Source organism: Cucumis melo, chromosome 6 (genome assembly GCF_025177605.1).
Source record: "Cucumis melo cultivar AY chromosome 6, USDA_Cmelo_AY_1.0, whole genome shotgun sequence".
Lineage (NCBI taxonomy): Eukaryota > Viridiplantae > Streptophyta > Magnoliopsida > Cucurbitales > Cucurbitaceae > Cucumis > Cucumis melo.
This window is the reverse complement of record NC_066862.1, coordinates 8,764,120-8,791,931: the sequence shown is the minus strand read 5'-3', so window position 1 is coordinate 8,791,931 and position 27,812 is coordinate 8,764,120. Positions and strand designations below refer to the sequence as shown.

The 27,812-nt window shown below is 31.7% G+C and overlaps 1 protein-coding gene across 2 annotated transcripts; it reads left to right on the top strand.

Annotated features, from left to right (window-relative positions):
* The first annotated feature begins 16,354 nt into the window (after positions 1–16,354).
* Positions 16,355–27,429, top strand: LOC103485701 (glutamate synthase [NADH], amyloplastic). Of its 2 annotated transcripts, XM_008443397.3 has the most exons (22): positions 16,355–17,227; positions 17,420–17,539; positions 17,832–17,945; positions 18,138–18,290; positions 18,425–18,525; positions 18,608–18,701; positions 19,172–19,281; positions 19,393–19,496; positions 19,632–19,811; positions 19,905–20,248; positions 20,328–20,389; positions 20,475–20,944; positions 21,034–21,903; positions 22,152–22,306; positions 22,589–22,750; positions 22,839–24,440; positions 24,580–24,795; positions 24,910–25,178; positions 25,344–25,649; positions 25,747–26,014; positions 26,129–26,386; positions 26,698–27,429. In XM_008443397.3, exons 1-22 carry the CDS (start codon positions 16,838–16,840, stop codon positions 27,004–27,006), a joined length of 6,657 nt encoding a protein of 2,218 aa, XP_008441619.2. In that variant the 5' UTR covers positions 16,355–16,837; the 3' UTR covers positions 27,007–27,429. The 2 variants fall into 2 exon arrangements, with proteins under 2 accessions (XP_008441619.2, XP_008441620.2); XM_008443398.3 differs by lacking the exons at positions 16,355–17,227; positions 17,420–17,539; positions 17,832–17,945; positions 18,138–18,290; positions 18,425–18,525 and adding an exon at positions 18,763–18,825 and having other exon boundaries at positions 18,608–18,679.
* The last annotated feature ends 383 nt before the right edge of the window (positions 27,430–27,812 follow it).

The following is a 27,812-nucleotide window of genomic DNA, read 5'->3' as shown; positions in this document are numbered from 1 at the left end:
AATCCATATCTTTTTTAATCTTAAGCAAACTTATATTAAAATTAGATATTGACTTTTTACTAATATTCTTCTCTTATTCTACATCACATTTCTTTTATACGCAAGTCATGATGGACAATTCATTTTAGAAGGTATGTATATCAATTAATTTATTTTATAATTGTATTTATGATTTATAACTTTCTCTTATTAGCCTTCTTGGATTGATATGATTAATAAGGCGGATGATCCTTTTTGGGTAGCTCAATCTTTCTTTATGAATAATTCTCTTTTACTAATATTAGTGTTTGGGTTGTGTCAATGAGAATGGAATACGTCTCCTCATACATGAGCTTAATAGAGTTTTTCTTTCTCTAATTGGAACAATTTTCTTTATCAATCACTTTTGTGTGTGTATTTCTTTTCTTTTTTGAAAAACCCTCAAGTAAATAATTATTGTTCAACCAAAATCATCCTTATAACCCTCAATAACATGGAAAATTCAATTAGACAAAGCAAAAGTCCAACAATGAGATGCGCAACAGAAAAGGCACATCTTGCTAATATTACAACCTCTAGGAGAATAAAATAGTTCTCTAACATTATAGGAACTAAATATAAAGAAGCCACCCCAACATAGGACCAAAAGAAGAGAAAGAAAAGAAAAGAGATAAGAGAGCCTTAACCATACCATTGACGTCAAATTCCAAACGAACAATTCTCAACTAACTAAACGTAAACCATATAAACAAGGCAAAAATTTCACCAACTTCAACCAAAGAACCAAACATTTAGATTAAACCTTAACCCAAGTTATAATTGATTCAAGTTCTAAAGAATTAAAAACCTAAAGCTTGTCTCTAGAGATTTTGTTTGTGGACATTTTGACCTAGTTTACATGCAACTAATTAAGCTTTGATTAGTTAGTATTTGTATTTTCATCATTAACCTTAAAAAAAACCCTAAAAGATGACATTTTTTTTAATAAGAAAATCAGATTCTTTTCAACAAGAATAGTATATATAGCTCATATGTCAGGGTTAGTTACACAATTTTGTCTCTATTTATCATTTCATCTCTCTTCTTCTTCTTCTTCTCTTTTTTTTTTTTAAGAAAAAAACACATATTTTGTTTATACACTCTTTTTAATTATAAGGAATTTTCTATCACCTTAATTTCTTGTTTTTATTCCAAATGAACAACAATGACAGACAACACTTTTGTAACTAAAACTTTCACTTTACACACCATGTTTTTTTTTTTTTTAGTTAATAGATCCATTATATATATTAATGGAGATTCTTTAATTTTCTTCTAAAAAACATTATAAGTATGGGAGAGATGTGGGCATGGTCTCAAAATCAAACTATATATTATATTGTTGCTTTTGGTTTTCACTAATTTTTAATGTCATTATTTTGAAGACAAATAGGGATGGAGAAATCATATTAATTATAAAAAGAAAATTTTAAATGATATATGGAATTCAAATTAATTAAAATGGTGCACATGCTTGCTTAATATTTGCATACCTACCTTTACTTGGAGTAGTGTCCAAATTCATCACGTTATGTGTCTCAATCTTGTTGTTATTGGAAAAAAAAACTTTATTGTTACTATTACTATTATTATTTTATCATATACTTGGATTAGTCTTTCCCATTTAAGAGAAACCAACAAAAACACTTCAATTGGGTATAAGTGAAAAATCATCCTCCTCACCTTCCCAATTTCAACTTTTACCATTCTTGGTCCTTCTAACCTCTTCCAAAGATTATCTCTTCCCTTTGGCTATTAACTAGCTTTTGTACGAATGTACTCAACAATAATATACGCAACTTATTGATTGAACTAAAAATTATGTTAAGATCTTTAGATTTGTGTTTTGGTTATGGGAAGATATACGTTTCTTAGGTATGTTTAGACTTTAATATATAAAAGATAAAGAATACAATTAATTTTTTAGAGTAAGTTGAATCCAAATTCTCTTCTCACCAAATTAGTTTCCATCTCATTCCTTCCACTTGGAAATTTGTCTAATAATATAGAAGAAAAGTATATATATCTTATAGGTCATGATAGTTATTTTTTAATTCTGCAATAATTTTAATATTTGACCCAACATTTAATTAAATGTTGGTTATGAACCTACGTTATGAAGTTATATAAATGATATTTAAGATTCTTACTCATATGAAAAGGTTTTTGCACATATAAAACATTTTTATTATTGTTTGTATTCATGTTGTCTTTTGGTATGAAAAACGATTGGTTTTAGTGGTTTTTGTTATCTTCTCTATGCTTTCAAATCATCTTTGTTTGTTTTGTTTGTGTGTTTTTTCTTATTGGCTTGTTATTTTGATCATAAGTGTGAAATCCCTCATTCTTGTTGTCTAATATATTCCTTTTAAAAAAAAATCTTTGCATATAAGACCTAAAAAAGCCTTTCAAATCTTCAAACCTTCAATCCTTTTATTAAGATTAGTACACATTCAACTTTTATCATTTTCAATTGAATGGTGTATAATTATAAGTTATAACTTATAATTATAATAAAAAAAAATAAAGATGGGTACCTTTACTAAATAAAAGTTAATTTATAGTTAAATTTCATTGGCCTACTAACATGAATGCCTTGTGGAGCACACGACCCCCCCCCCCCCCCTCCCCCCCCTCCTCCTACCAAACAAATTAATTCATTTTAAAATATAACATTTCATAGATTATTATGCCATTATATGCTTTCTTTTCTTATGCTTAATAATTAATTAAAAGAACAAATACTTTATTTACATTACTTAATTATTTAAATCTCTTAATAGAATCTTTATTGTCTTGATCTTGATGAAATATAAATAAATAAATAAGCCCACTCCATTTAGTTTAAACCAACCATTCAAAGTCAAAAACTCCGAAACTTAAAAAAAAAATTGGGTTTTAATTTTCCTTTATTTATTATTCAATATATAGTACAGTTGGCTGTTGTTATTTTACCTTGAATAAATAAAAGTGAAATTATTTAATAATTTACGGAGATTTCCATGTTCCTTAATTACGTTATTATTATATTTCTTCACTTTATATTATATGATTTCAATGTTAATTTAAATATAATATATGGTTTGGACAGGTTGGTGTTATGATAGCTATTCGGTTTAAATTGGTATAATGTATTTCCCTTACCTTTCACTTCTCTTGTTTATTAGGTTTACTTTTGTGAGTTCTTTAATTAACTTTCTAGACATGGAAATTCTATCTATATCATTTTTTTTTAAATAATGATAATAAAATTTTCCATTGCTAATATTATAAAGCAATGTAAATAAATAGATAAACATTGTGGTACTAATAGTTTGTAAGTTACATCCAACATTAAATAATTGATGCTTTAGATAAGGTTTTTCTTACTATGATACTTCTCATTTAATTATAAAAGTAATTTATCTCTTCGAGTTTAAACAAAAAGTACTGCATTTTTATCAAAAATATATTTAATTATGAATTGAAATATATTCTTCTTTTTTAGACATAAAGGTCAGAAGAATAATTAGAATTTTGTTAAAAAAAAAAAAACAAAAGGTAGATATCAATTTATACGAATAAACTTTTGTTGTATTAATTTAAATTTTGAACTTTGTGGATAGTATCAATTTAAACTCTAAATTTTAAAGTATATCCAAATAAAACATAATGGATGGTTTGAATTAGAGATAAACAAGGACAACCAAAAACTCAAATCGAACAAACAGGTCGAACCAATGATGAGAAGGCGGTTTTTTTAAAAAACTAACCCGAAAGTATGTATTTTTCTTAAATATATATTATATGATATAATATAATATAAATAAATATTGATATTGTTACATATTTTTATTTTAAATTATATTATTTAAAAAAACAGAAAAAGAACGGACCACTTAAGCCAAGAATAATATTAAAGAAATTGAAAACTTATGTAAAAATAAAATAAAAATGGATCGAAAATGATCGGCTTAAAATATGAACTTGTCTTAGAAAACCAACCAACTTGTTTTACTGCCTGTTTTGAATTTTTTATCTCGATAAGGTTGGTTTCGATGTCGGTTTGATAAAAAAACTGAATCAAATCAATGGAAGCTTGCCACTAATTTAAATTGATATAGTTTAAATTAATATCATCTTCCAAATTTTGAGCAATATAATTTAATATTTTATTTTAAAAAATGGTATGGACAAAGAATTGGTAGCAATTTTGGTATAATCCTAGTGAAAGAGATCTATCACAAATTAAACTCTTTTTTGTGGGCATGGAATAAATTAAAGTAGAAGAGGGATACCAAATAAAAAGAATTTGGAGAGTCATTCATGTGGAAGCTAGGAGAAGGTCCAATTTTCATAAATTAGAACATTAATGAAAAAAAAATAAACTTTATATTATGATAATAATTAGTATATATACTATATTAAGTAGAGTCTTGGGTTGATGAATAATTTGACTTGTTTACAAATAGATGGTTAATAATTGAACAGCAACAACTCCAAATTAAAAATGAGAATGATAACCCATTTTCAAGATGTGTTTTTCTTTCTTTTTAATCTTATTCTCATTCCATAATCAAATATATAAAGCATGTATTACCACTTTTAAGAATATATACTATTCTAAACTTTTAAATTTTTAAATTAAAAATTTACGTAACTTCATTTTTAAATTTTATTTTTAGCTCGTAAGATTTAGTCTTTTTACTCTCAATTTTGTACCAATTTAAATTTTTTAAATAAAAACAAATCATCCAAATTGAATATTAATTTTTGTTATTTTGTGATATAGATTATATATTTTGTAAAAGAAATGAGTTTTTATTTAGTTTATCGATTTATTTACTTAGAAAGTATTGTTAAATTTTAATGTTAATTTCTATAAATTGAAACTAAATCAATAAAATTTTGAAGTATAACAACTAACGTGTTACATTCTAAAATTTAGAGACTGAATTGTTACAAAATTTATAATATAAAAATTAAATCATTACTCGTGAAAGTTTGAAGACTATATATACAAATTTTCAAATTATTTATATCTCTATTTCTATAATTACTTAATACTATATTTTTATAAAGAAAATTGGACTTCAATTACTGAGAGCCAATATATGATTTGATTTTTTTATTAAATAATATCACTAATAATCAAGTTATATAATTCTTATGGACATATAATGATTAATGAGGGTTAGATTAATATCAGTACAGATCATACAATCTACTTTATCCATATTAATATACTATATATATAATATAGAAAATCACATTTTAAAAAGAAAAAAGTAGTTTGGTTAACCAAATCAAATTACTTAAGCTTTAGATCATAGATAACCCAATACCCTGTTTTGTTTTGTTTTATGATTTAATCATTTGGAATTATTAAAATATTAATTAATAATCTTTTAATTAGAAGTCAAACTTTATCTTTTTTTTTTTTTTTATGTTCTATAACTGAATGGTTATTAAATGTTAATAAGCTGCTTTTACTTAATTAATTGTCACAAGAAATTAATTATGTGTTAGTATCCGACAATTTTGTGAAATTATTTCTATATTAAATTTGGCAATTGTTTATCTTCCTCATTATTTGATCACTTACTATTATTGGGACTATCGACATAAATTTATATAGTTTATTTTATTTCATTTTTTTATTAGATTGGAAAATCCAAATATGTATAATTAATAATTGAGTAAATATTTTGTTTTTGTCACCCACATAATCAATGACGTAATAAAAAAAGAAAGAAATTGTAGAAAAACTGAACAAATTATTTCCAATCACAAAATGAGGACAAAATCAAGTGTATTAATTCTTCAAAAACCCAAAAGAAATCTACAAGATACTCTAATTTTTATATGTTCCTACTTATTTTATATCCTATGGCCTTCTTTCATTATGATTCGTTTAATTTGTTATGCTTTCTAAATAAAAGGTTTATAGTGTACCTGTTATTGGAATATGTTATTAATGCATTTCATTCAGTACTTTGAGCAATAATTAAAATAGTTTCTTTAGTTAGATCTCAAGTTTTATATAGTTACTATAATACAAAGAATATTTTTTTATTTTAAATATGTAAACTTCTAAGTGTAACTTGTAAGATTAGGAAACTCGTTACTAAATTTGTTTTATGTTGAAGTATGACAAAAATTTATATTATACTGTCAACACAAAGCCATGGTATATATTGAAGAGAGTGAATACTCAAGAGCAAATGACAACTATTTGAAAATGACTTTTTTATGATCCTTTGTATGGAGGAGAAAATTATCGTTGGTTGAAGTGTGTGTGTGTGTGTGTGTGTGTGTGTATATATATATATATATATGATATGATTTTATAGAGAGATATGTTAAAGAGAGGGGTACAGTTATTTTCTAACAACTTTAGCCGATAAAAACATAGACAAAAGTTGATATGCAAAAAAGTACAAGTTTGAATGTTTAAAAAACTATATGATGACCTTTGATTTCAATGAGATTGTTTTGAAGTTGGCTAGCAAGATGGACCCTTTAAAGCATACATTATATTAAAAAGTTGAAACACGTGGAGATGTCAATATGCCCTTATATACAAATATATATATATATATATATATATATAGTAGAATTGAATCTTATATTTTGGGGGGTCATTTCAAGATTGGACCCTACCTTAGATTTAAATGTGATGCACACATATTTGCCTTTTTTCACTTTGTATTCTATTATATGCTTCAGATTCCCTTTGGAAAGCAATATATTTTATATGCCTTTAGGAGGAAAAAATAAAGCTTCCCTTTTTCTTTTCCCCTTTAATTCTTTTTTAATTTATAACGGCACATGGATGGCTATAATTGTCGATACTATATACTATTATTTTTAACATTAATGTGAACAAACACTTTATTAAATATTTGGTAAACACATTATTAGTAGAGAAGTTGGGTTATCAATCACATTTACCAACCATTAATTACTAATTACAACACTCCTGTAGCTTCAAAGTTTTTAAATATAAGTTTAGAAACTTCATCAAATAATTTTATACTTTCATTTTTAAACAGGCAATATATAATATTTTGAATTAAAAGAACATTCTCTAAAATGAATTTATTATTATAAATCTAGAGATGAAGATGATATATTTCTAAAATTTAGGGTTCAAATGTAAATACTTATCAAAACGAATAAAAAAGTAATATATTTTTCTAAATTTATAATTAATTAAATATGTAATTTTTGCTTCAGGGTCGTATTATTATATTAAATATATATTATGATAAAAGAAATTCATATATCTATTTGAATTGACGGAGAATTGGATTCACTTTTCCAACCACTATTGACCCAATAATATGGTATTTTTATGTATGGTTACTCATTATTATAAAACTCTAACAACCATAGTTTAATTTTTAAAATAAGAAAAAAATCAAAAATAATTAACAAGAATATTTGTATTCGATAGAAAAGCTTTTTTTTTTTTAAGAAAAAAAACCAAAACAAAAACCCCTTAGTGTCTCGAGAAGGGGGTGGGGGACGACCCTACACGCAAATAACAACACCAGCTCTACTAAGTCATAATTGAATCTTTCTATTGGTTTTTTTCAATTCATTCGTAGATGAGAACGAAAAGACTAGAAGTAACTTAGTGTAATGACTATTTTTTTTATAAAGTGTATATAGTTTATTTTTTATTAATTTTTTTAATTCAGGTAATTAGGATGAATTTTCTTCTCTGAAATTGGAACAATAGTTACCAGTCTAACATATCATTATAAGATTCCCATTTTAAATTTAATCATGATTCCATTTGATTAAAGTAGAGTTTGGATTCTCTAACTTTATTTTGTTCTATAAATTAACAAAAAAAAAAAAAAAAAAGTGTTTGTTGATGTATCCATATTTAAAATAATCATTAGACACTTGAAAAGAAAAACGATTATAATAAAGTCTAGGGAAAAGGGTCTTAAATTGTGATGTATTAAATAGAATACAAGTTTAAAAAAAAAAAAAAAAAGAAAAGAAAAGAAAAGAAAAGAAATAAATATATAAATAATGAGAAGAGAGGACGTCGTTGGGTAATTTAAAATGACCAATGTGGCAATGTCTCTGCCACCGCTTCTTTAAACGACCTGAAACAGAGGTACTTTCCAAAATGAAAAATGAAGACAAATAATGAAATGAACTAGACGATGTGGTTTAGTTACATGCTGCGTTAAACCGAGAAGCCGAAAACGACGCCGCAGGGCTGGTTTGCAATTTTGGGAACAGAAAAGGACAAAACATGAGGAGAGGTGTTCGAGTGTACTAAAGTCCATTTCGGTGCAGCTGTGACTCACCGATGCATGGAATTGGAGCCTTTGTTTGAAAGAGAGAAGAAATGGTGGGCCACGCCGTACAGAAACAAAACCTACTGCCCTCTCACTCGTCACCTTACTTGTGGAGCAGTAAATTGTGCATCCTTTTTTTAAAAAATAAAAATCTTCTCTTTTCTTAAAAATAATCTATTTCGAATTTATTATTCATTTTTCTTAAGAATTTTTTTTTTTAAAAAAAAAAGTCGATTTGAAATTTATTTTTCATTTTTTTAAGAAATTTTATAAAAAAATGTTTACATAAAAATGATTTTTTTTAAACTTTTACCTAAATCATTCCAATAATATTTTTTCAAATCAATTTCTTATTATGTTTTTATTTTCCTTACAAAACTCTTTTATCCATTTAATTAAATCACATATTAATTTCTATAAAATATGTTACGATATAAAATTGTAAAAAACTTGCATCCCAAATAGTAATAAACCAGTTTGTATAAATTAGTAGAAGGTACAATCCAAACTATGTTTTCAAAGAAGGGTATTTTATGTACCTAATATATGTGTGCCAAACAAATAATAGTAAAAAAAAAATAAACATGATATAACATAAACTATAATAATTTGCACCTCAAACACAGACTATAACAATTCAGAATATAAGACTCTATGTCACCTTAGTATTCTTATTGGTGTTATATTAGGTAAAGTTTATATGTTTTTATATTTAGTTTTATAAGATAAAGTCTATAAATACTCTTTTTATCCTTGATATGTTGTTTTGTTATCTATTTTTAGGAATAATTTTAAAAACAAAACCAAAAAATGAAATGAACAAGGTCTCGACTGAAAGGAGAGGAATTTGCTCTATTGAAGACTCTGTGTCGCCGCAGCAATCACATCCTGGTTATGCTTTCGGGGGCTGGGCCCTAGGCTTTCTCTTACTGACTTTTCTCAGTCCCTCCTTGAAAAAGGCTATGAAAAAGAGTACGGTCTTTATTATGCCAAGACGTCACCTTCAGTCCAGTTCCTCCAAATGGTACCATTCGCACCCGCTTACATTCCGCACGGACCCAACTTTCATCCCAGTTAGACGTCAATCAAGCTTTCCTTCACGGGGAGATCTCAAAGAAAAAGATCCGTTGACAGAGTTGGGGAATTCAGATGTTCCCATAAGTACTTGAACTTGAAGAAACTGTGAAGAATCAGTCAGTCTATCCTGGAGCAGAATAAAAGGAACAAGAATTTTTTTTTTTGTAAAAAACTTAATTACTTTACCTAAAATATTATAAACAAATTGAAAGAAAACATGTTCTATTTTTAAAGTGAAAAATAAAATTTGACCAAGTGAACTAACAACATGGACATATTATATTAGAATTATTGGAATATTTGAAAATTCGTTTAAGAAATGATAGTTAGTTATATACGTTATTGTCGTTTGTTTATTTTAGTTTAGATTAATGAATTTATAATCTATTTTCTCTTAAAAATGTGTTTGTTCTTTATATTTTTAAATTAGATTAAAAAATAAAACGATATATGACATAGAATTTGAAAAAAAAAAAAAAGAGAAATACAAATTTAGAAAAATCTAAAAGGCAATATAACACCAAATTAATAAAGCCAAAACTTAAAAAGACTAACATAAGGGAAGAAAATCACCCCAAAGAATAGTGCCAATAATTTGTTGACATCTATTCAATCTAATACTTGATATATATACACATAAAATATAGGAATGGAAAATAACACATATATATACAATAGGACAGACCAAATTAGATAGACATATGTCTTTCACTAGTGACATTTGAATTTCTTAGACTATAAGGGTAAAGGGCATATATGGTTTAACAATTGTCTCTTTCTCAATCAATATTCATTTTACACTGCAAACTAAGTTTTCTTCCTTTCTAAATTAGTATCGTTAGTTGAACAAAACTTATGGATGATTATAAACGCAATATATAAACATAAAATGATCCTAATTTGATATATATATATACCACTTATCTTAATACTTGATGCTATTCAAATTTTTCGCACAAATTTGTCATTGTCGTGGGCCCTTATGGACTTGATGATATGATTCTATCTTTTTTGAGCCAACCTTTGTAAAAAATCTATGTTACATATATAGTCTACCACAACATAATGTTTGAGTTAATATAGTGAGTTGTATATAGTACAGCTAAGTCCACAAAAGCAATGTTAAGCTCTCCTCTAGAGATTACTTATTATTTTTATTTGGTGTCGTCAAATGAGATTGTTTATATAATGTCATTTTTTCGACATCACATGTGGTCACTTGTAGTTTCGCGATGTTAGGATAGTTTACGGTGCTTGGGAATTTAAGGCACACCAAGTACATCTAGAATCCTATTTCTCAATATATATATTTACCAGTTCAGTTAGTCAACCTAAACCAACTAGAGGCTTATTTGTTTTTAGCCTTGCTTAAGATAACTCTAACTTTAATACTTGTACCTTAAAATATCCAAATTTCAATTAATACATTTTCAAAAAAAAAAAAAAGAGGGCTAATATAGACAAGGTTAAATTTTGGTTGCAAAGCAAAAATCATTACCTTTTACCTATGACCCAAAGCAAAACAATATTAAAAGGAAAAAAAAAAGAAAAGAAAAGGATGGAAGAAGTCCATTTCCAACTACCATAGTTGAGAAATCAGTGTCTTGGGGGCTTACTTTTCAAAGCCATGCTTAATAATTTTCTCAACCAAAAACATCATTTAAAACAAAGGGTCCCATTTGGTAGGCCTATTTTTCATCTCTCAATATTGAAATGACATTTTTATTATTTAAATTAAATATGGTGTTGGACATAATTGACTCAAAACATATATACAATAACACACATGGACATATATCATACATCAAATCAAAATCATCTCCTATCATATACTTTTCATTCTTTACCATTTGAAATAAAACTTAGGTCAAGTTTTGCAACTAATCAATTGTTCTTTCCAAACAAAAAATAAAAGACAAGTCTTTTTTTTTTATATAATTTCTTATAAAAATATTATATTTTTAAGTGAAATGGTTGAATTATTAGCCAAATTTTAAAAATAAAAGAAGTATTTTAGGAGTTATAAGTCATAGCTCCATTTAGTAACTTGGTTTTTTTAAAATTAAACTTATTTTATCTCCATGTCTTAAAATTAGTGTTTCTAGACTTAACTTTAAAAAAAAAAAAAAAGAACAAATTGATTACTAAACGAGCCTATCTTTTTAAGTTTTCAAATTTTAGTTTAGTTGTCTAGGCCATTGCTAAAAAACTAGAGATGAAATGAGAAATTTTAAGGTAAAAATGGTATTTTTAGGTTTAAATTTTAAAAAACAAAATAGTTAATAAAGAAACTATTAAAATTACTATCTCTTTTTATTTCCATGACCATCCATCATTTCTCTTTTATCTTCAACACTTTCAACCAATATATTTTGATTTCTCATTTGCTATATATTTAAAAGGGGTCATCAAGTCAAGCTCCTTTCATTTCAATCATCCCTTTGATTTGAAACCATGAATTTGGAGCAAACATTTTGGAAAAATAGTTGATAAGATATGCCACTTTGTACTTCTATGAGAAAACACAATTATTTTTCAAAAAGAATTTAATAATTTCACGTGTATAATTAAACAACATTAATAATAAATAATTCATAAAGTCGGTTATTATTTTTTTTCATCTTCTTTCACAATTTCTTTTTACTTTCCATCGTCAATTTTACTTTTGTATATTTTTAAAAATTATAATCTTTCTTTTCAATCGATCATAAATTTTATATTGATTTTAAATATTGTTTAGTTCGTGTATTAAATACAAAAGACCTAAAAAATCATCGAAAATACACAAACAACAATCGCAGTCAAATATAAAAATCCCAAAAAACTGATCGTTAAATCTAAACGATTGTGCTATTTTTTGTATTTTTAGAACTTTTCTGTAAATTGTTTTAAATATTTTGTGATATTTTTTAAAAAACCTCTGAAAGTTTCGATTTGGATGTTGAATTTAAGTGGACAAAAATAAAATGAATTCATATGAATCCTAAAAATACATTTAAAAAAAAAAAAAAAAAAGAAAGAAAGAGAAAAGAAGAGAAAAAGACAGAGCATATAGTTGGTTAGACAAGTGTATTTCTAGATAATGAGTCAAAATCACTAAGTTGGGTGAAATAAAATACACTTTCCTTTCTATCTAATTTTGGAAACACATTTATATATGAACAAATACATTCGTTATTCTACAACTTATCACTAAATATAATTTTGGATGAATAACAACCTTAGATTAAAATCCTATTTTTGATCCTTAAACATTTAATTTTGTTTTGTTTTTTTCTAAACTTTTGAAAACGTGAAACTTCTATATTTGAATGATTAGACTCGATTGTAATAATTAAATTAATAAATAATCAATAAATTTTGTTAATTTATTCTATAAATTTTTTTACAACAAAAAAGAAACATAAAACACTTATAATTAAATAAACCCAAGTTAGAAACTAATTTTTTTTTTTCAAAGTTAAATATCTCACATCCTTTACCCGATTTCCCACCCATTACTTATCATTACTTTATTTCAAATTGAAATCTTGAAGCAAATAAACGCTATTGAATAGAATTAAAAGTAAAATTAAATTAAACATCATTGACAAGGTAAAATAAACTAGAAAAATAAAACAAGTGCAAAACACATATATAAAAAAATTCTACGAAATCGAAATTTCATCTAACATATGAGTTGAGAAAATGAATTAGAATAACAATGTACCAAAATGGTGGTGATCAAAATCTTAAAGAGAGTTACTCTTTTTTTTTTTATTTCTCCAATAAAATGTTAATTTATCCTCTAAACTTTATTTAAAATTTGAAATTCTTAATTATTCAAAAGTGATTAAATTATTGATCGTAGTAATTCTTTTGATTAAATTATTGATCGTAGTAATCCAAATATAAAAGTCAATTCATACTTCTATTTGAGTGTCAACGAATATATCAAAATATACATTTCTTTTAAATTTAAAAATTAAAAAAAAAATTCTTAAAAATTTAGAAATCAAAATAAAAGAAAGTACACCAGGTAGGAAATTTAGAAAATAATGGATTTTAAACCTGAATACAACGTACAATCTTATTCTCTTTAAAAAAAAAGAGAGAGAAAGGGAAAACAAATAATAAATAAATATATCCGTACATATCTGATATTGATAATACGAAGCACTTATAACTTTACTTGCAAGAAAAGTGCTTCTTTACTTCTCCTTCTCTCTCTTCCTGTGATGCCGACTCCTTAAGTCACCCCAAGTTGATATAATATCACAATCTTTATTTCTCTCTCACATCTTCCTCTCTCTCTCTCTCTCTCTCTTCATTCTAAAAAAATAAATAAACAAATTTATAATTATGTGTAACAATTACCAATCCTTTTTACAAAATTTACGATCACGTCACGTGTAACCAAGTCAACTCTATATATTATTATGATGTTATTTATAGTTTGACATTAAAATTAAGTTACGTGTCATTACTTAACTTTGCTCTTGATAAAAATCACGTATGTGGTGAAATATCTCAAACATGACGTTGCTCTTCTAATATTTTATTACATGAATTTTAGGTAGCGTCTTGTATCAACAATTTCATTATACTATTGGATGTGAACCAGTACTTTTTACATTAAATATATTTTAGTTGAAAAAGTATGATTATATTAGTGTTTTGATATCAAAAGGTTGTCTTCATACGCTTGATTTAGTTATTGGAAGCAACCTCAACTAGTGCCATACATACATAATCATTTGAATAAAAATTAACTTATACACGCACTAGACATTGACAAATTGAGTAAAATATTTTATAAATAAAAAGAAAACTTATGTCACTTGGATTGTAGTATTGAGATGCGAAGAGTCGAGAGGGATTTGATCAATATAATACACAAATTTTGTTTAATAATGGTTCCTTTTTGAGTGTGCAGAAGGTAAAATATCTCATGCATGACGTTCTTCTTCAATAGTTTATAACGATGACTTTAGGTAGTGCTTTGTAACTGTAATTCCTTATTTGAATAAAAAAAACATCAATCTCTTTCTTTTAACATATTTCTTAATATTGAATGGAACAAATGCTTTCTAACCTTACCCGTAATTCAATTGAATCTCAAAATCAAATATTCAAATCTCTTACTCTATGTAATATATGAACATAACTCAACCAAATTAAATAGTACATATAATACTATCCATTTCAAAATTTGGAATTGTATATTATTCAAGATATGACTATGGTATATGTTATCCCCAAAATCAAGTCTTCATGTATACACTTGATTTAACCAAAAAAAAAAAAAGAAAAATAATAAAAATAAAAGTTGGTTGGAGTGGTAGACATATACGTTAATTTTGTTATTAAAATAAGGATTCAAATATGTCATTGACATTGACAAAATAGAGTAAAACAGTGATATGACATATTTTAAAATGAAAAGAAAATTATGTCACTTAGATTTTAATATTTATATATAAAAGTACACATACCATATATGAGAATGTATTATCGATGTTAAAGGAAGAAAATATTAAAATATTAATCGAGAAAAATCACTAACTATTGGCCGCGTAAATTCCGGTGGCGGCCTTTTCTCCTAAATACTATTGGCCGCGTCTCTCCCTCTTCTCTTCTTTTTATATTTACTTTTTTAACTTCTCGTTTCCCGTTTACATTTACACCAACCCTTCCTTTTTTTTTACCATTTTACCCCCACCTACCAACTCTCAAACTTACCCTACTTACTTTCACATTTCTTATTTCCTTATTTTACTTTCAATTGAAAACTAATATAAGATTCACCTAAATCTCTTTTTCTCTCGCAAATTGCTAGAACTACTACTGGCGTACTAATTCAAATAAATTGCTAAAAACTACAAAGTCAAAATTAAAAGTTCCTCTTCCAAATATATTAACTTAAAAATATCACAAATAATTAGTAAATAAAATCCCTATGTTCCAACTCAAGATAGAATTTTAAAAAGTTGATGATAGGATTAGTTTGTGATATTAAAAAGAGAATGCAAAAGCAATTAAATACAATTTTATATTATAACGATTTACCAATCTTAAATTTATCCTTTTATTGTTCTTTCCTATCGTCTCATGGATTTATAAAAGTTATTTTTTTAAAAAATACTTTTTAAAACAATAAATATTTATTGTTTATTCTTAATTATGTTTGGTAAGCCAGTAAGTGCTTAAGAGATAGATTCTATATGCAGTAATCAATTAAATTAACGTTAAATTACAACTTTGGCCCAAAAGTCGGAATTTAGTGGTTAATGAAACATTTACATATTTTTTATCGAACAATACGCAATATATTTTCAAATGGCGGAGAGGGTACAGAGGGGAATTGACACCACCAGAGTGGCAGGTTGGGTATGGTAAATGACCTAAATACCCTCATCGATCTCTTTGATTTCCAATGGAATTTTAAAAAGTTATTATTATATAATTGTATTGGTAATTGGTGTGTGTAATTTATAGTTTAAAAAGTAAACAAAAAACAAATATTCCATGTCAGAATACGTTTTCTACTTTTACGGTCTCTGCTTATTACTTTTTCCTCTTTGGATGTCCAGGTTCGGGTCGGAGCCTACGTGGTATTAAAAAAAGAAAAAAAGAAAACGGTGACCTATGACGGCAAAAGAAGAAACAACCGTGGAGGAAGGGTTATTGTATGATTATGATAAAGTTTTATGATTTTATCTAGGAGTGGGGTCCACCGTAAGCGGCTGTAGCGTGCCGCATAGGCCAAAGATCCACGTGGAATATTTTGAGAAATCTGAGCTGTCACTTTGTATTATAAAAATCGAAAAAAAGTGAGAGTGAGTAAAATGACGAAATTAGCCCTCGGTTCCCTCCCTTGGGCTCTTGTGGTGCCCACACACTCTTTCTTAAGAGAGAAAATGAAAAATAATAATAATTAAAACTTGTTTATCTCTCTCTCATCTATGGTTTCGTTGTTGGGTTTTTCTATAAATCCTCACTCATCTTCTTCCTTTATATGTGAAGAAAGAAGAAATAAGAAACCTAATAGCAGAACTGCTGCTGCTGAATTTATCGGCCGACTCCACCGATTTTTCGGCAAAATCTGTTTGTTTAAACCTCTTTCCTCTTTAAATCACCTGGTCATAGGGAGATTCTTCCGATTTTCTAGCTTCCAGATTTGAATATATCTTCCAGATTTTTCCCCTAAACATAGTACCCAATATATTATTTAAACCATACTTCTTCTTTGTTAATCTTAATACAACTTTCTGTTTTTTTTTTTTCTGTTGATTTTGATAAATCCTAAACACCCATTTCGTTAATTTTGAGTTTGCGTTTCGTTCACATATTAAACTATCAGATCCGCTGAGTTGCTCTTTGTACGACGTGGGAATTCTATATTTGTGTATTGTGTGTGATAGTATATTTATTGTATTAATCTCGTTTGTGATTATACAATGCTGGCGAAACCTGGTTCTCTTCTTAAACTTCCGGCTGCTCCTTATTCATTTGATAACACCTCTGTTAAGCCTCAATTGAATGTTAACCCCAAAGCTCGTTTAGGAGCGAGAGCTGCTCGATGTTCCGCTTCCAAGGGAGGGTCCGGGTTGTTAAATGTGTCGGAGAAGAAGTTTTTTGGAGCCCGCTTGAGGGCTCCGGGATCCGGAAGATTTCAGTTTTGGCATTTGGATGGTCCTGGCCGGTCACCGAAGCTTCGACTTGCTATCCGGTCGGGTTTGTCGGCTGTGCCTGAGAAACCTCTTGGTCTTTATGATCCTTCGTTCGATAAGGACTCCTGTGGAGTTGGGTTTGTTGCTGAATTATCCGGCGAAACCAGCCGCAAAACGGTTAGCATCATGAGATTTTGTTTTGTAAATTGTTTTTTTTTTTTTTTTTTTTTTTTTTTTTTTTTTTTTTTAATGTATGGAAATATTGTATGCCATATTAGGGTTGGACTCCTCTTTAACGTGGATATGTATTCGGTATATTGATTTTAAAATTCTTTTTGGATTTAATTTGGGTGGTTTTGCTTTTTGCAGATTACAGATGCTTTGGAAATGTTGGTTCGTATGTCACATAGAGGTGCTTGCGGTTGTGAAACAAATACTGGTGATGGAGCTGGAATTCTTCTTGCTCTTCCACACGAGTTCTTTAAACAGGCATGAATTTTCATATCGTTTTGCTTTCATTTTTAATTTTGATTCATTTCTTTTATGATTGTTCACAAAAATGGTTTGGTTTTTGAAGGAAATCCCATTTCTTCTTTTCGATTTTGATTTGCCTTCTACTTTTCAAATATAATGCTTAATCAGGGTGTCATGAATGATTTGCGTTAAACAAGTAATATTTTACATGGTTTCTTATCGCGAAATTAGTTACTAATTACCGAAAAAGTTTTCGTAGGCTTGATTGATTCTTGTTTACGGGTACTGATAGCTGTCCTCTTTTTAGGCGGCAAGAGATAATGGTTTCGAACTCCCACCGGCGGGACAGTATGCTGTTGGCATGTTTTTCTTGCCCACGTCGGATTCTCGTAGAGAAGAAAGTAAAAAAGTATTTGCACAGGTATTTTTCTGCTACTGGATTTTCTTTTCATCTTTTTCTTTTGATTTTCTGCTCTAACTTCCAGGTAAGTTCTTGAAGTTTCGAGCTGAGTTGTTCTATTATGTTTAGAAACGTATTGGTTAGTTAAGTCGAAGTTTGTAGGATGTAATCTGTGATCTATTGATGATTCAATCCTGTATTTGCTTGTGTAAGGTTGCTGAATCACTTGGGCACTCTGTTCTTGGATGGCGGTCTGTGCAAACAGACAATACTGGATTGGGGAAGTCTGCCTTGCTGACGGAACCTGTGATTGAGCAAGTGTTCCTTACCCCAAGTACAAAATCGAAAGTTGACTTGGAGAAACAGGTGACCTTCCCATCCATTTTTTAATTTACTGGCGCCAGTAGTTTGGTCCTGTTATTTCTTTAATGTGCAATTATGAATCCATTTGGTTAAATTTAATCAGAATCAGGTGGTTATTTGTGTGTTTTTTCAAATAGATGTACATATTAAGAAGGCTCTCAATGGTAGCTATTCGTGCTGCACTAAATCTTGAGCACGGTGGTGCTAGAGATTTCTACATATGTTCTCTCTCCTCTAGGTAATTCGGAAAGGGCGATAATTTCCTATAAGATTTGACTTTAATTTTATCAGAACATGAATTCACAGCCGTAATTTTGTAGGACTATTGTGTACAAAGGTCAGTTGAAGCCTGTACAATTGAAAGATTATTACCTGGATCTTGGGAATGAAAGGTTTACGAGCTACATGGCCCTGGTAAATATTTTATCCATTCACTTTCTTCTTCTCCACTAACTTCATATACTCCAACAAACAGCATGGGAACAACCAGTAACTGAAGAGAGATGCAAGGTTGAGGAATGACTTCTGAGGCATTGAGGTTTGAATGATCTCTTAAGTTCTTCCACTCCCTTGATTTCTTGTTAAATTTGGATGCTGGATTGGATGGTTGGGTGACTTTGGTAAGAAACCTCATTACCAAGTGAATCATGTTTACAGAAACACAAGGCAGTCATATGCGATCAGTTGGTCGAGAATTCAGCCTGCAATAGTCATTTGAAAAGAAATCATTTTGTGTAACTGTCTAGCTTAGGCTAAAAATCACTGTCAAGGTTGACCGAAGATGATGACTGCCTGTAATTTGTTGTTTCACTTTATATTTTCCCAAAAGTAGGAAAGATACAAGGAAAAAAGTGACAAATTGGGTTTTTAAAATATCTGTGCAGGTACACTCCCGGTTCTCAACCAACACTTTTCCTAGTTGGGATCGTGCTCAGCCTATGCGTGTTTTGGGCCACAATGGAGAAATAAACACCCTTAGAGGCAACGTGAATTGGTATGCTATCTAATTGGGCTTATGAAAGTTGCTCATTCCCTTGTTCTCTTTCAATATCTTGTGAACTACATCATCGATTTAATCTGAAGAAAACTTTTCTTTGTCCCTTAGGATGAAGGCACGTGAAGGTCTACTGAAGTGTAAGGAACTCGGTCTATCAGAAGACGAGTTAAAACATCTATTGCCTATTGTGGATGCCAGTTCCTCAGATTCAGGTGAACTACGCCTATTTTTTATTTTATCTCTTTGGGCCTGTAAAACTGCTTGATTGTTCTATGCCTGCTTATTGCATGATACATGGTTATAGATTTATTTATTTATATTATTTTTTTGGTGCTTCCACCCTACAGGAGCTTTTGATGGTGTTCTTGAGCTTTTAATTAGAGCTGGTAGAAGTCTTCCTGAAGCTGTCATGATGATGATCCCTGAAGCATGGCAAAATGACAAGAATATGGATCCTCAGAGGAAGGCATTATATGAGTACTTCTCATGTCTTATGGAACCGTGGGATGGACCGGCTCTTATTTCATGTAATCATTATGATACATATACTTCTGAATCACTTCAAATTTTGTTTTACATGAGAATTCTGAATTTTTGATAATTTGCAATATTTTCTGTAGTTACTGATGGCCGCTATCTTGGAGCTACTTTGGATCGCAATGGACTGCGGCCTGGTCGTTTCTATGTAACTCACAGTGGGCGAGTTATAATGGCTAGTGAGGTTGGTGTCGTAGACATTGCACCAGAAGATGTTTCACGGAAAGGAAGGCTCAACCCAGGGATGATGCTTTTAGTGGATTTTGAAAATCATGTTGTTGTAGACGATGAAGCCCTGAAGCAGCAATATTCTCTTGCTAGGCCTTATGGAGAATGGCTTAAAAACCAGAAGATTGAACTAAAGGACGTCATTGGCTCAATTGATAAAAGTGAAATGACCACTCCAGCGATTACAGGAGCATTGTCTGTAAGTATGGATGAAGTCAATCACCCATAGCTTTTCATTGATTATACTTATCTAATGATTACTCATATATGACTTGTAGGCTGAGGACAATATGAACAATATGGGCATTCATGGCTTACTCACTCCCTTGAAAGCCTTTGGGTATGTATAATGAGCTGCTGCCTAAGCCATCCAATTCCATTCCTGTACTAAGGCAAACTGTAATTTCATTGAACTTTTTGTGCAGCTACACTACTGAAGCCTTGGAGATGTTGTTGCTTCCTATGGCAAAAGATGGTGTTGAGGCCCTTGGTTCCATGGGAAATGATACTCCCTTAGCTGTCATGTCCAACAGAGAAAAGCTCACCTTTGAGTACTTCAAGCAAATGTTCGCACAGGTTACAAATCCTCCCATTGATCCCATCAGAGAAAAGATTGTGACCTCCATGCAATGTATGATTGGTCCAGAAGGGGATCTGACTGAGACTACTGAAGAACAATGCCATCGGCTCTCATTGAAAGGTCCTCTCTTATCCATTGGAGAAATGGAAGCAATAAAAAAGATGAACTATAGGGGCTGGCGAAGTAAAGTTTTAGATATCACATATCCAAAATACCTTGGTAGGAGAGGATTGGAGGAGACCTTGGATAGGATTTGTTCCGAAGCTCAGAATGCAATTCAGGAGGGTTTCACTACACTTGTTCTTTCTGATAGAGGTATTCTAGTGTTTTGCATTCTCATTTATGCTTTCTACTTTTAGTTATGCATCTTCTAACCTGTTTAATTTTCTCTATTTATTTTCTAGCATTCTCAAGCAAGCGTGTTGCTGTGAGCTCGCTCCTGGCTGTTGGTGCTGTCCATCAGTATCTAGTTAAAAATCTAGAACGCACTCAAGTTGGCTTGATAGTAGAATCAGCAGAACCCCGCGAAGTTCACCATTTTTGTACACTTGTGGGGTTTGGTGCTGATGCTATATGCCCTTACCTGGCTATTGAAGCCATCTGGAGATTACAAATTGATGGTAAAATTCCGGCAAAATCAAGTGGTGAATTCCACACCAAGGAGGAATTGGTCAAAAAGTATTTCAAGGCAAGCAACTACGGGATGATGAAAGTTCTTGCAAAGATGGGAATATCAACTTTGGCCTCGTATAAAGGTGCTCAAATTTTTGAAGCACTTGGCCTTTCATCCGAAGTGGTTGAGAAGTGCTTTGCTGGAACTCCAAGCAGAGTTGAGGGTGCAACATTTGAGATGCTGGCTCGTGATGCGCATAATTTGCATGAAATGGCTTTCCCCTCTAGAGCTTTCCCCCCTGGTAGTGCAGAAGCTGTAGCATTACCAAACCCTGGGGATTATCATTGGAGGAAAGGTGGTGAAATTCACTTAAATGATCCAGTTGCCATGGCAAAATTACAAGAGGCTGCTCGAACTAATAGTGTAAATGCCTATAAGGAGTACTCCAAGCTTGTCCATGAACTAAATAAAGCATGTAATTTGAGAGGACTTCTGAAATTCAAAGAGACGGGGGCGAGTATTCCTTTGGATGAAGTGGAGCCTGCTAGTGAAATTGTTAAGCGCTTTTGCACTGGTGCAATGAGTTATGGATCAATCTCTCTGGAGGCGCACACTACTTTGGCCATGGCTATGAACAAAATTGGTGGAAAGTCAAACACAGGTGTGTCCTATTCTCAACCAAAAGTTCCTTCAAGGGAAATGAAGAATTTTCTAGTAGTTGTAATTTTTCCAACTTTCTTTTTGAGTCTAGATTTTTCATTTTATTGTTGCATTCTTTTGGTCTTTTAACAAATAGATACTCTGTCTCTCCCTTTAAACTTTGCAAACGTATGCTTTTTAGTGATAGATGTTGGCATCACTACCTTCGCCATGTGCTGAACTTTTTTTGTATGGTAATTTTGGTTGCAGGTGAGGGAGGTGAGCAACCATCTCGAATGGAGCCTCTTCCTGATGGTTCAATGAATCCAAAGAGAAGTTCTATCAAACAAGTTGCGAGTGGGAGGTTTGGAGTTTCAATGTACTACCTCACTAATGCAGACGAACTGCAGATTAAAATGGCTCAGGTATTATTTTGATATTTTGTTTGAATTCATTTGGTTTTTCATGTTGGTGTGTTTTCCTATTTGCATTCCATTTTGCCTCTTCACTCCTATTGGAACAGAGGTTCATCTTTTTTATGGAACTATGTTCATGGCAGATGTTGCTGTGTCTGCAAAGCACCTCTGGGTGTTTTGCATCTTTAATTGATATCTACATTTGAATGTGGTGAGGTGAAATAAGAACTATCGCTATTTATTGTCTGAAAACTTGCTCTATTTTAATATGCAAAATTGTTATTGTGTCAGGGTGCCAAGCCTGGTGAAGGTGGTGAACTTCCTGGTCATAAGGTGGTTGGTGAAATTGCAAAAACGAGAAACTCTACAGCTGGGGTAGGGCTTATCAGCCCACCTCCTCATCATGATATATATTCTATTGAAGATCTTGCTCAGTTAATCCATGATCTCAAGGTAAACTAGACTGTGAAGCCAATAGTTTACAAATACAAACCTCTTACGACCGACTTTTTGAGTGTTTTTCTTTCCTGTTGGCTTTCAGAATTCAAATCCAGCTGCTCGGATTAGTGTGAAGTTGGTTTCTGAAGCAGGTGTTGGTGTAATTGCTAGTGGAGTTGTTAAGGGCCACGCAGATCATGTACTAATTTCAGGTCATGATGGAGGTACAGGTGCATCAAGGTGGACCGGCATCAAGAATGCTGGGCTTCCTTGGGAACTGGGGTTGGCTGAAACTCACCAAACTCTGGTTGCTAATGACCTTCGTGGTCGTACAGTGCTTCAGACGGATGGTCAATTAAAAACTGGAAGAGATGTGGCTATAGCTGCTTTGCTTGGTGCAGAGGAATTTGGCTTCAGCACTGCACCCCTTATTACAATGGGTTGCATTATGATGCGGAAGTGCCACAAAAATACATGTCCTGTTGGAATTGCTACTCAAGATCCTGTTCTTCGAGAGAAGTTTGCAGGAGAACCTGAACATGTGATCAACTTTTTCTTTATGGTAGCTGAGGAAATGAGGGAGATCATGTCACAACTTGGATTCCGTACTGTCAATCAGATGGTTGGTCGTTCAGATGTGTTAGAAGTTGATAAAGAAGTTGCTTGGCAAAATGAGAAGCTAGAGAATATTGATCTATCTCTGCTTCTCAGACCTGCTGCTGATCTACGACCTGAAGCTGCTCAATATTGCGTGCAGAAACAAGATCACGGTCTGGACATGGCTTTGGATCAAAAACTGATTGCACTTTCAAAGTCTGCTTTAGAAAAGAGTATCCCCGTGTACATTGAAACACCAATTATCAATGTTAACCGAGCCGTCGGAACAATGCTTAGCCATGAGGTAACCAAGCGTTACCACATGGCTGGGCTTCCTTCTGAAACTATTCATATCAAATTCACTGGAAGTGCTGGACAGAGTCTTGGAGCGTTTCTCTGCCCTGGGATAATGCTAGAGCTGGAGGGTGACAGCAATGACTATGTTGGCAAAGGATTATCAGGTGGCAAAATTGTTGTTTACCCACCAAAGGGAAGTTTATTTGATCCTAAGGAGAACATAATCATAGGTAATGTGGCTCTTTATGGTGCTACAAGTGGTGAGGCCTATTTCAATGGGATGGCAGCAGAAAGGTTTTGTGTTCGTAATTCAGGGGCAAAGGCTGTTGTGGAAGGTGTTGGTGATCATGGATGTGAATATATGACTGGTGGCACTGTTGTCATTCTTGGGAAAACTGGAAGGAATTTTGCTGCTGGTATGAGTGGAGGTATTGCTTATGTTCTTGACATGGATGGTAAATTTGAATCCCGATGCAATCTAGAGCTTGTGGATCTTGATAAAGTTGAAGAAGAGGATGATATTTTGACTCTCAAAATGATGATACAGCAGCATCAGCGTCACACATCCAGCAATTTAGCCAAAGAAGTCCTTGACAACTTTGAGAACCTATTGCCTAGATTTATTAAGGTCTTCCCAAGGGAATATAAGCGTATTCTTGCTGACATGAAAGCTCAAGAAGCTGTCAAAGAGGCTTTAGAACCATCTGCTAAAGATGCTGAGGAGTCAGATGAGGCAGAGTTAGTTGAAAAGGATGCGTTTGAGGAGCTCAAGAAAATGGCTGCTGCCTCGTTGAATGGGAATTCTGAACAGGTAACTGTTGAGATCCAATAGACTAATTTACTTTAAAGTATCATTGACCAGTCTCCAGTTTGGAAGTCAATTTATCTTGATTGGTGTTAAATTTGATCTGCTTGACCTGTACCGGTCTGACTTGAATTTTCATCTAAAGGTTGAAAAGACAGAACCTCCAAAGAGACCTACTGAGATACCAGATGCTGTTAAGCATCGAGGTTTTATTGCTTATGAACGTGAAGGAGTGAAGTACAGAGATCCTAATGTTCGAATGAGAGATTGGAAGGAGGTTATGGAGGAATCAAAACCTGGGCCGCTCTTAAAGACTCAGTCAGCTCGATGCATGGATTGTGGTACCCCCTTTTGCCATCAGGTGACGATCATTACTGCCTTTCTTTTGCTGAGATTATACTATGCATTTTTTGCTTACTTTACGAGCATTTACATTTTCTTTCTCACCCTGATCATTTTTTAAAAATAATTTCAGGAGAACTCTGGTTGCCCTCTTGGTAATAAAATTCCTGAATTCAATGAGTTAGTTTATCAGAATAGGTGGCGTGAAGCCCTGGAGCGGCTTCTTGAAACAAACAACTTCCCAGAGTTTACTGGCCGTGTCTGCCCAGCACCATGCGAAGGATCTTGCGTTCTTGGCATTATTGAGAATCCTGTGTCCATCAAAAACATTGAATGTGCCATCATAGACAAGGCCTTTGAAGAGGGGTGGATGATTCCACGGCCTCCTCAAGTGAGATCCGGGTATGCTGTTTTTTCTGTCATTTGTTGTGCAAGGCATCAACTTTGTGGATAGATCAATTTTTTCTATGTTAGTAACTATTTTAATATTATTAGGACACCGATGTAATGGTTGTTTTGTTTTAGACCGCTCAATTCAAATTTCATAAACTTTGTTAATGAATGCAGGAAAAGAGTAGCTATTGTTGGGAGTGGACCAGCTGGATTGGCTGCAGCCGACCAGCTAAATAAAATGGGACACAAGGTAACTGTGTATGAAAGAGCTGACAGAATTGGAGGACTTATGATGTATGGAGTTCCAAATATGAAGACTGACAAAGTGGATGTAGTTCAGCGGCGGGTTAACCTCATGGCAGAGGAAGGTGTTAACTTCGTTGTTAATGCCAACGTTGGAACTGATACGTCATATTCTCTCGATCAGCTTCGCAAGGAAAATGATGCACTCGTTTTGGCTGTTGGTGCCACAAAACCAAGGTAAGTCTCTTAAATTTAGTAACCAATTTTGATGGACAGTTTCAATCATCTTGAAGAATATCTGGGAAATAAGCCGAGTAATGTTTGTTGGTCTCAGGGACCTTCCTGTACCTGGACGAGAACTAGCTGGAGTCCATTTTGCCATGGAATTTCTTCATTCAAACACGAAGAGCTTGCTTGATAGCAATCTCCAAGACGGCAACTACATTTCTGCAAAAGACAAGAAGGTAGTTGTGATTGGTGGTGGTGACACTGGAACAGATTGCATAGGAACCTCTATAAGGCATGGTTGCAGCAGTATAGTAAACCTCGAGCTTCTTCCTCAGCCGCCACAGACCAGGGCTCCAGGAAACCCTTGGCCACAGGTTTGCCTTTTAACTTGTCACCTTGCTTTGTATAAGCAGTGGGTGATTGTTATTAAATTACTTTGGTTGATGGGGTTAACATATTTATTAATTTCACCATTTGCGGAGTTGCAGTGGCCTAGAATATTCCGAGTTGACTATGGGCACCAGGAAGCAGCTGCCAAATTCGGAAAAGATCCAAGAACGTACGAGGTTTTGACTAAGCGGTTTATTGGAGATGAGAATGGGGTAGTGAAAGGGCTTGAAGTAATTCGTGTTCAGTGGGAGAAAGATGCCGACGGAAGGTTTCAGTTTAAGGAGGTGGAAGGCAGCGAGGAAATAATAGAGGCGGATCTTGTTTTATTGGCGATGGGGTTCCTGGGGCCTGAATCGGTTAGTAGCTTCATTCCTTACTAGAGTAAAGGAGAATAAAATGTTTTTCAGTTGAGTTTTTTTAAAAGTAAAATAAATTATCTTCAAAATTGGATACAAGTTAAACCAACCACATCCTTGACTGTAAGATGACTTATTATTGTTAACCTACAGTAGAATATATCTAATTCGAGCTCCACATCCTTGATTGTACGGATGACTTATTATTGTTAACCTATAGTAGAACATATCTAATTCGAGCTGAACCATGACTACACAACACTTGCTCAAGTTACTTAACATGTATGCTCTTGTTTCTTTGCATTTTACAGACAGTAGCAGAGAAGCTAGGCATAGAGAAAGACAATAGGTCTAACTTCAAGGCTGAGTATGGCCGCTTCTCAACTAGTGTAGACGGAGTATTTGCAGCGGGAGACTGCCGTCGAGGCCAGTCCCTTGTGGTTTGGGCTATCTCGGAAGGACGGCAAGCAGCTGCTCAGGTGGACAAGTATTTAGCTAAGGAGGAAAAGGGCGGTATTGTAGGGGAAGGAGGGTATGAAGGCGTTGGTAACGGCTCTCAAGATTATAACAATAGACAACAAGATAGTAGTAGTAGCAGCAGACACACAGTAATGACATAGGCGATAAAAGCTTTTGTCCAAGCTTTCCCTAAGAATGGAGAAAAGGAAAAATTCTATACTTTTGGCTGAAGATTTGATAACTTGTTCTACTCAATAAAAAGCCAATTCCAGAGGGAGCACCCCAAAGCAAGGTGGTGCAGCATGTGAGGAATGGGTTTCTGCTGTTGGCTCTATTATTATTATTATTATTATTATTATATTTTTAGAAGGGTAAGGTAAAGGAGGAATGGTGAATGATGGTGTGGAGATAGGTTAAATAATATATAGTAGAGAGGATTGTGATATTTGTAGTCCTTTGGTGGTTTTTCATTTTGTTTCTTATCATGTTGATAGGTGTTTTGAAAAGTCTCAATCCCCCTTTCAAGTTTTTTAGATAGTTGGCTCTGTTTTTCTCAGAAATGAATAATGTACAGTTTGGGTTAATCTTTTGATTATTGTTATTGGTTGTTGGCAAGTTAAAATGTTCTTGCACTCTGAAGTTGATTAATATCAGAATTTGAAGTCAAAATGGCTATTAAAATCTTTGCTTGCTTGCTCGTTTATGATACAGTGAAGGTACAAGTGGAATAACAATAATAATTAAAAAAAAACATGCTTAGGACCAAATTTATGGATTTGGATAAAAAGAAGGCATCTTTTTCATAGACTTTTTTGGTTCAAATTTTACCTTTTAATCCAATCTTTTGACCGATTCTTAAGTTTATGTTTTATAATACTTTTTAACTTTCTGCATACCTACAGGAGTCCAAATGGTAAACACGATAGGTTTTCTTTTTTTTTTTACTTAAAATGGTTTTTTTACCCTT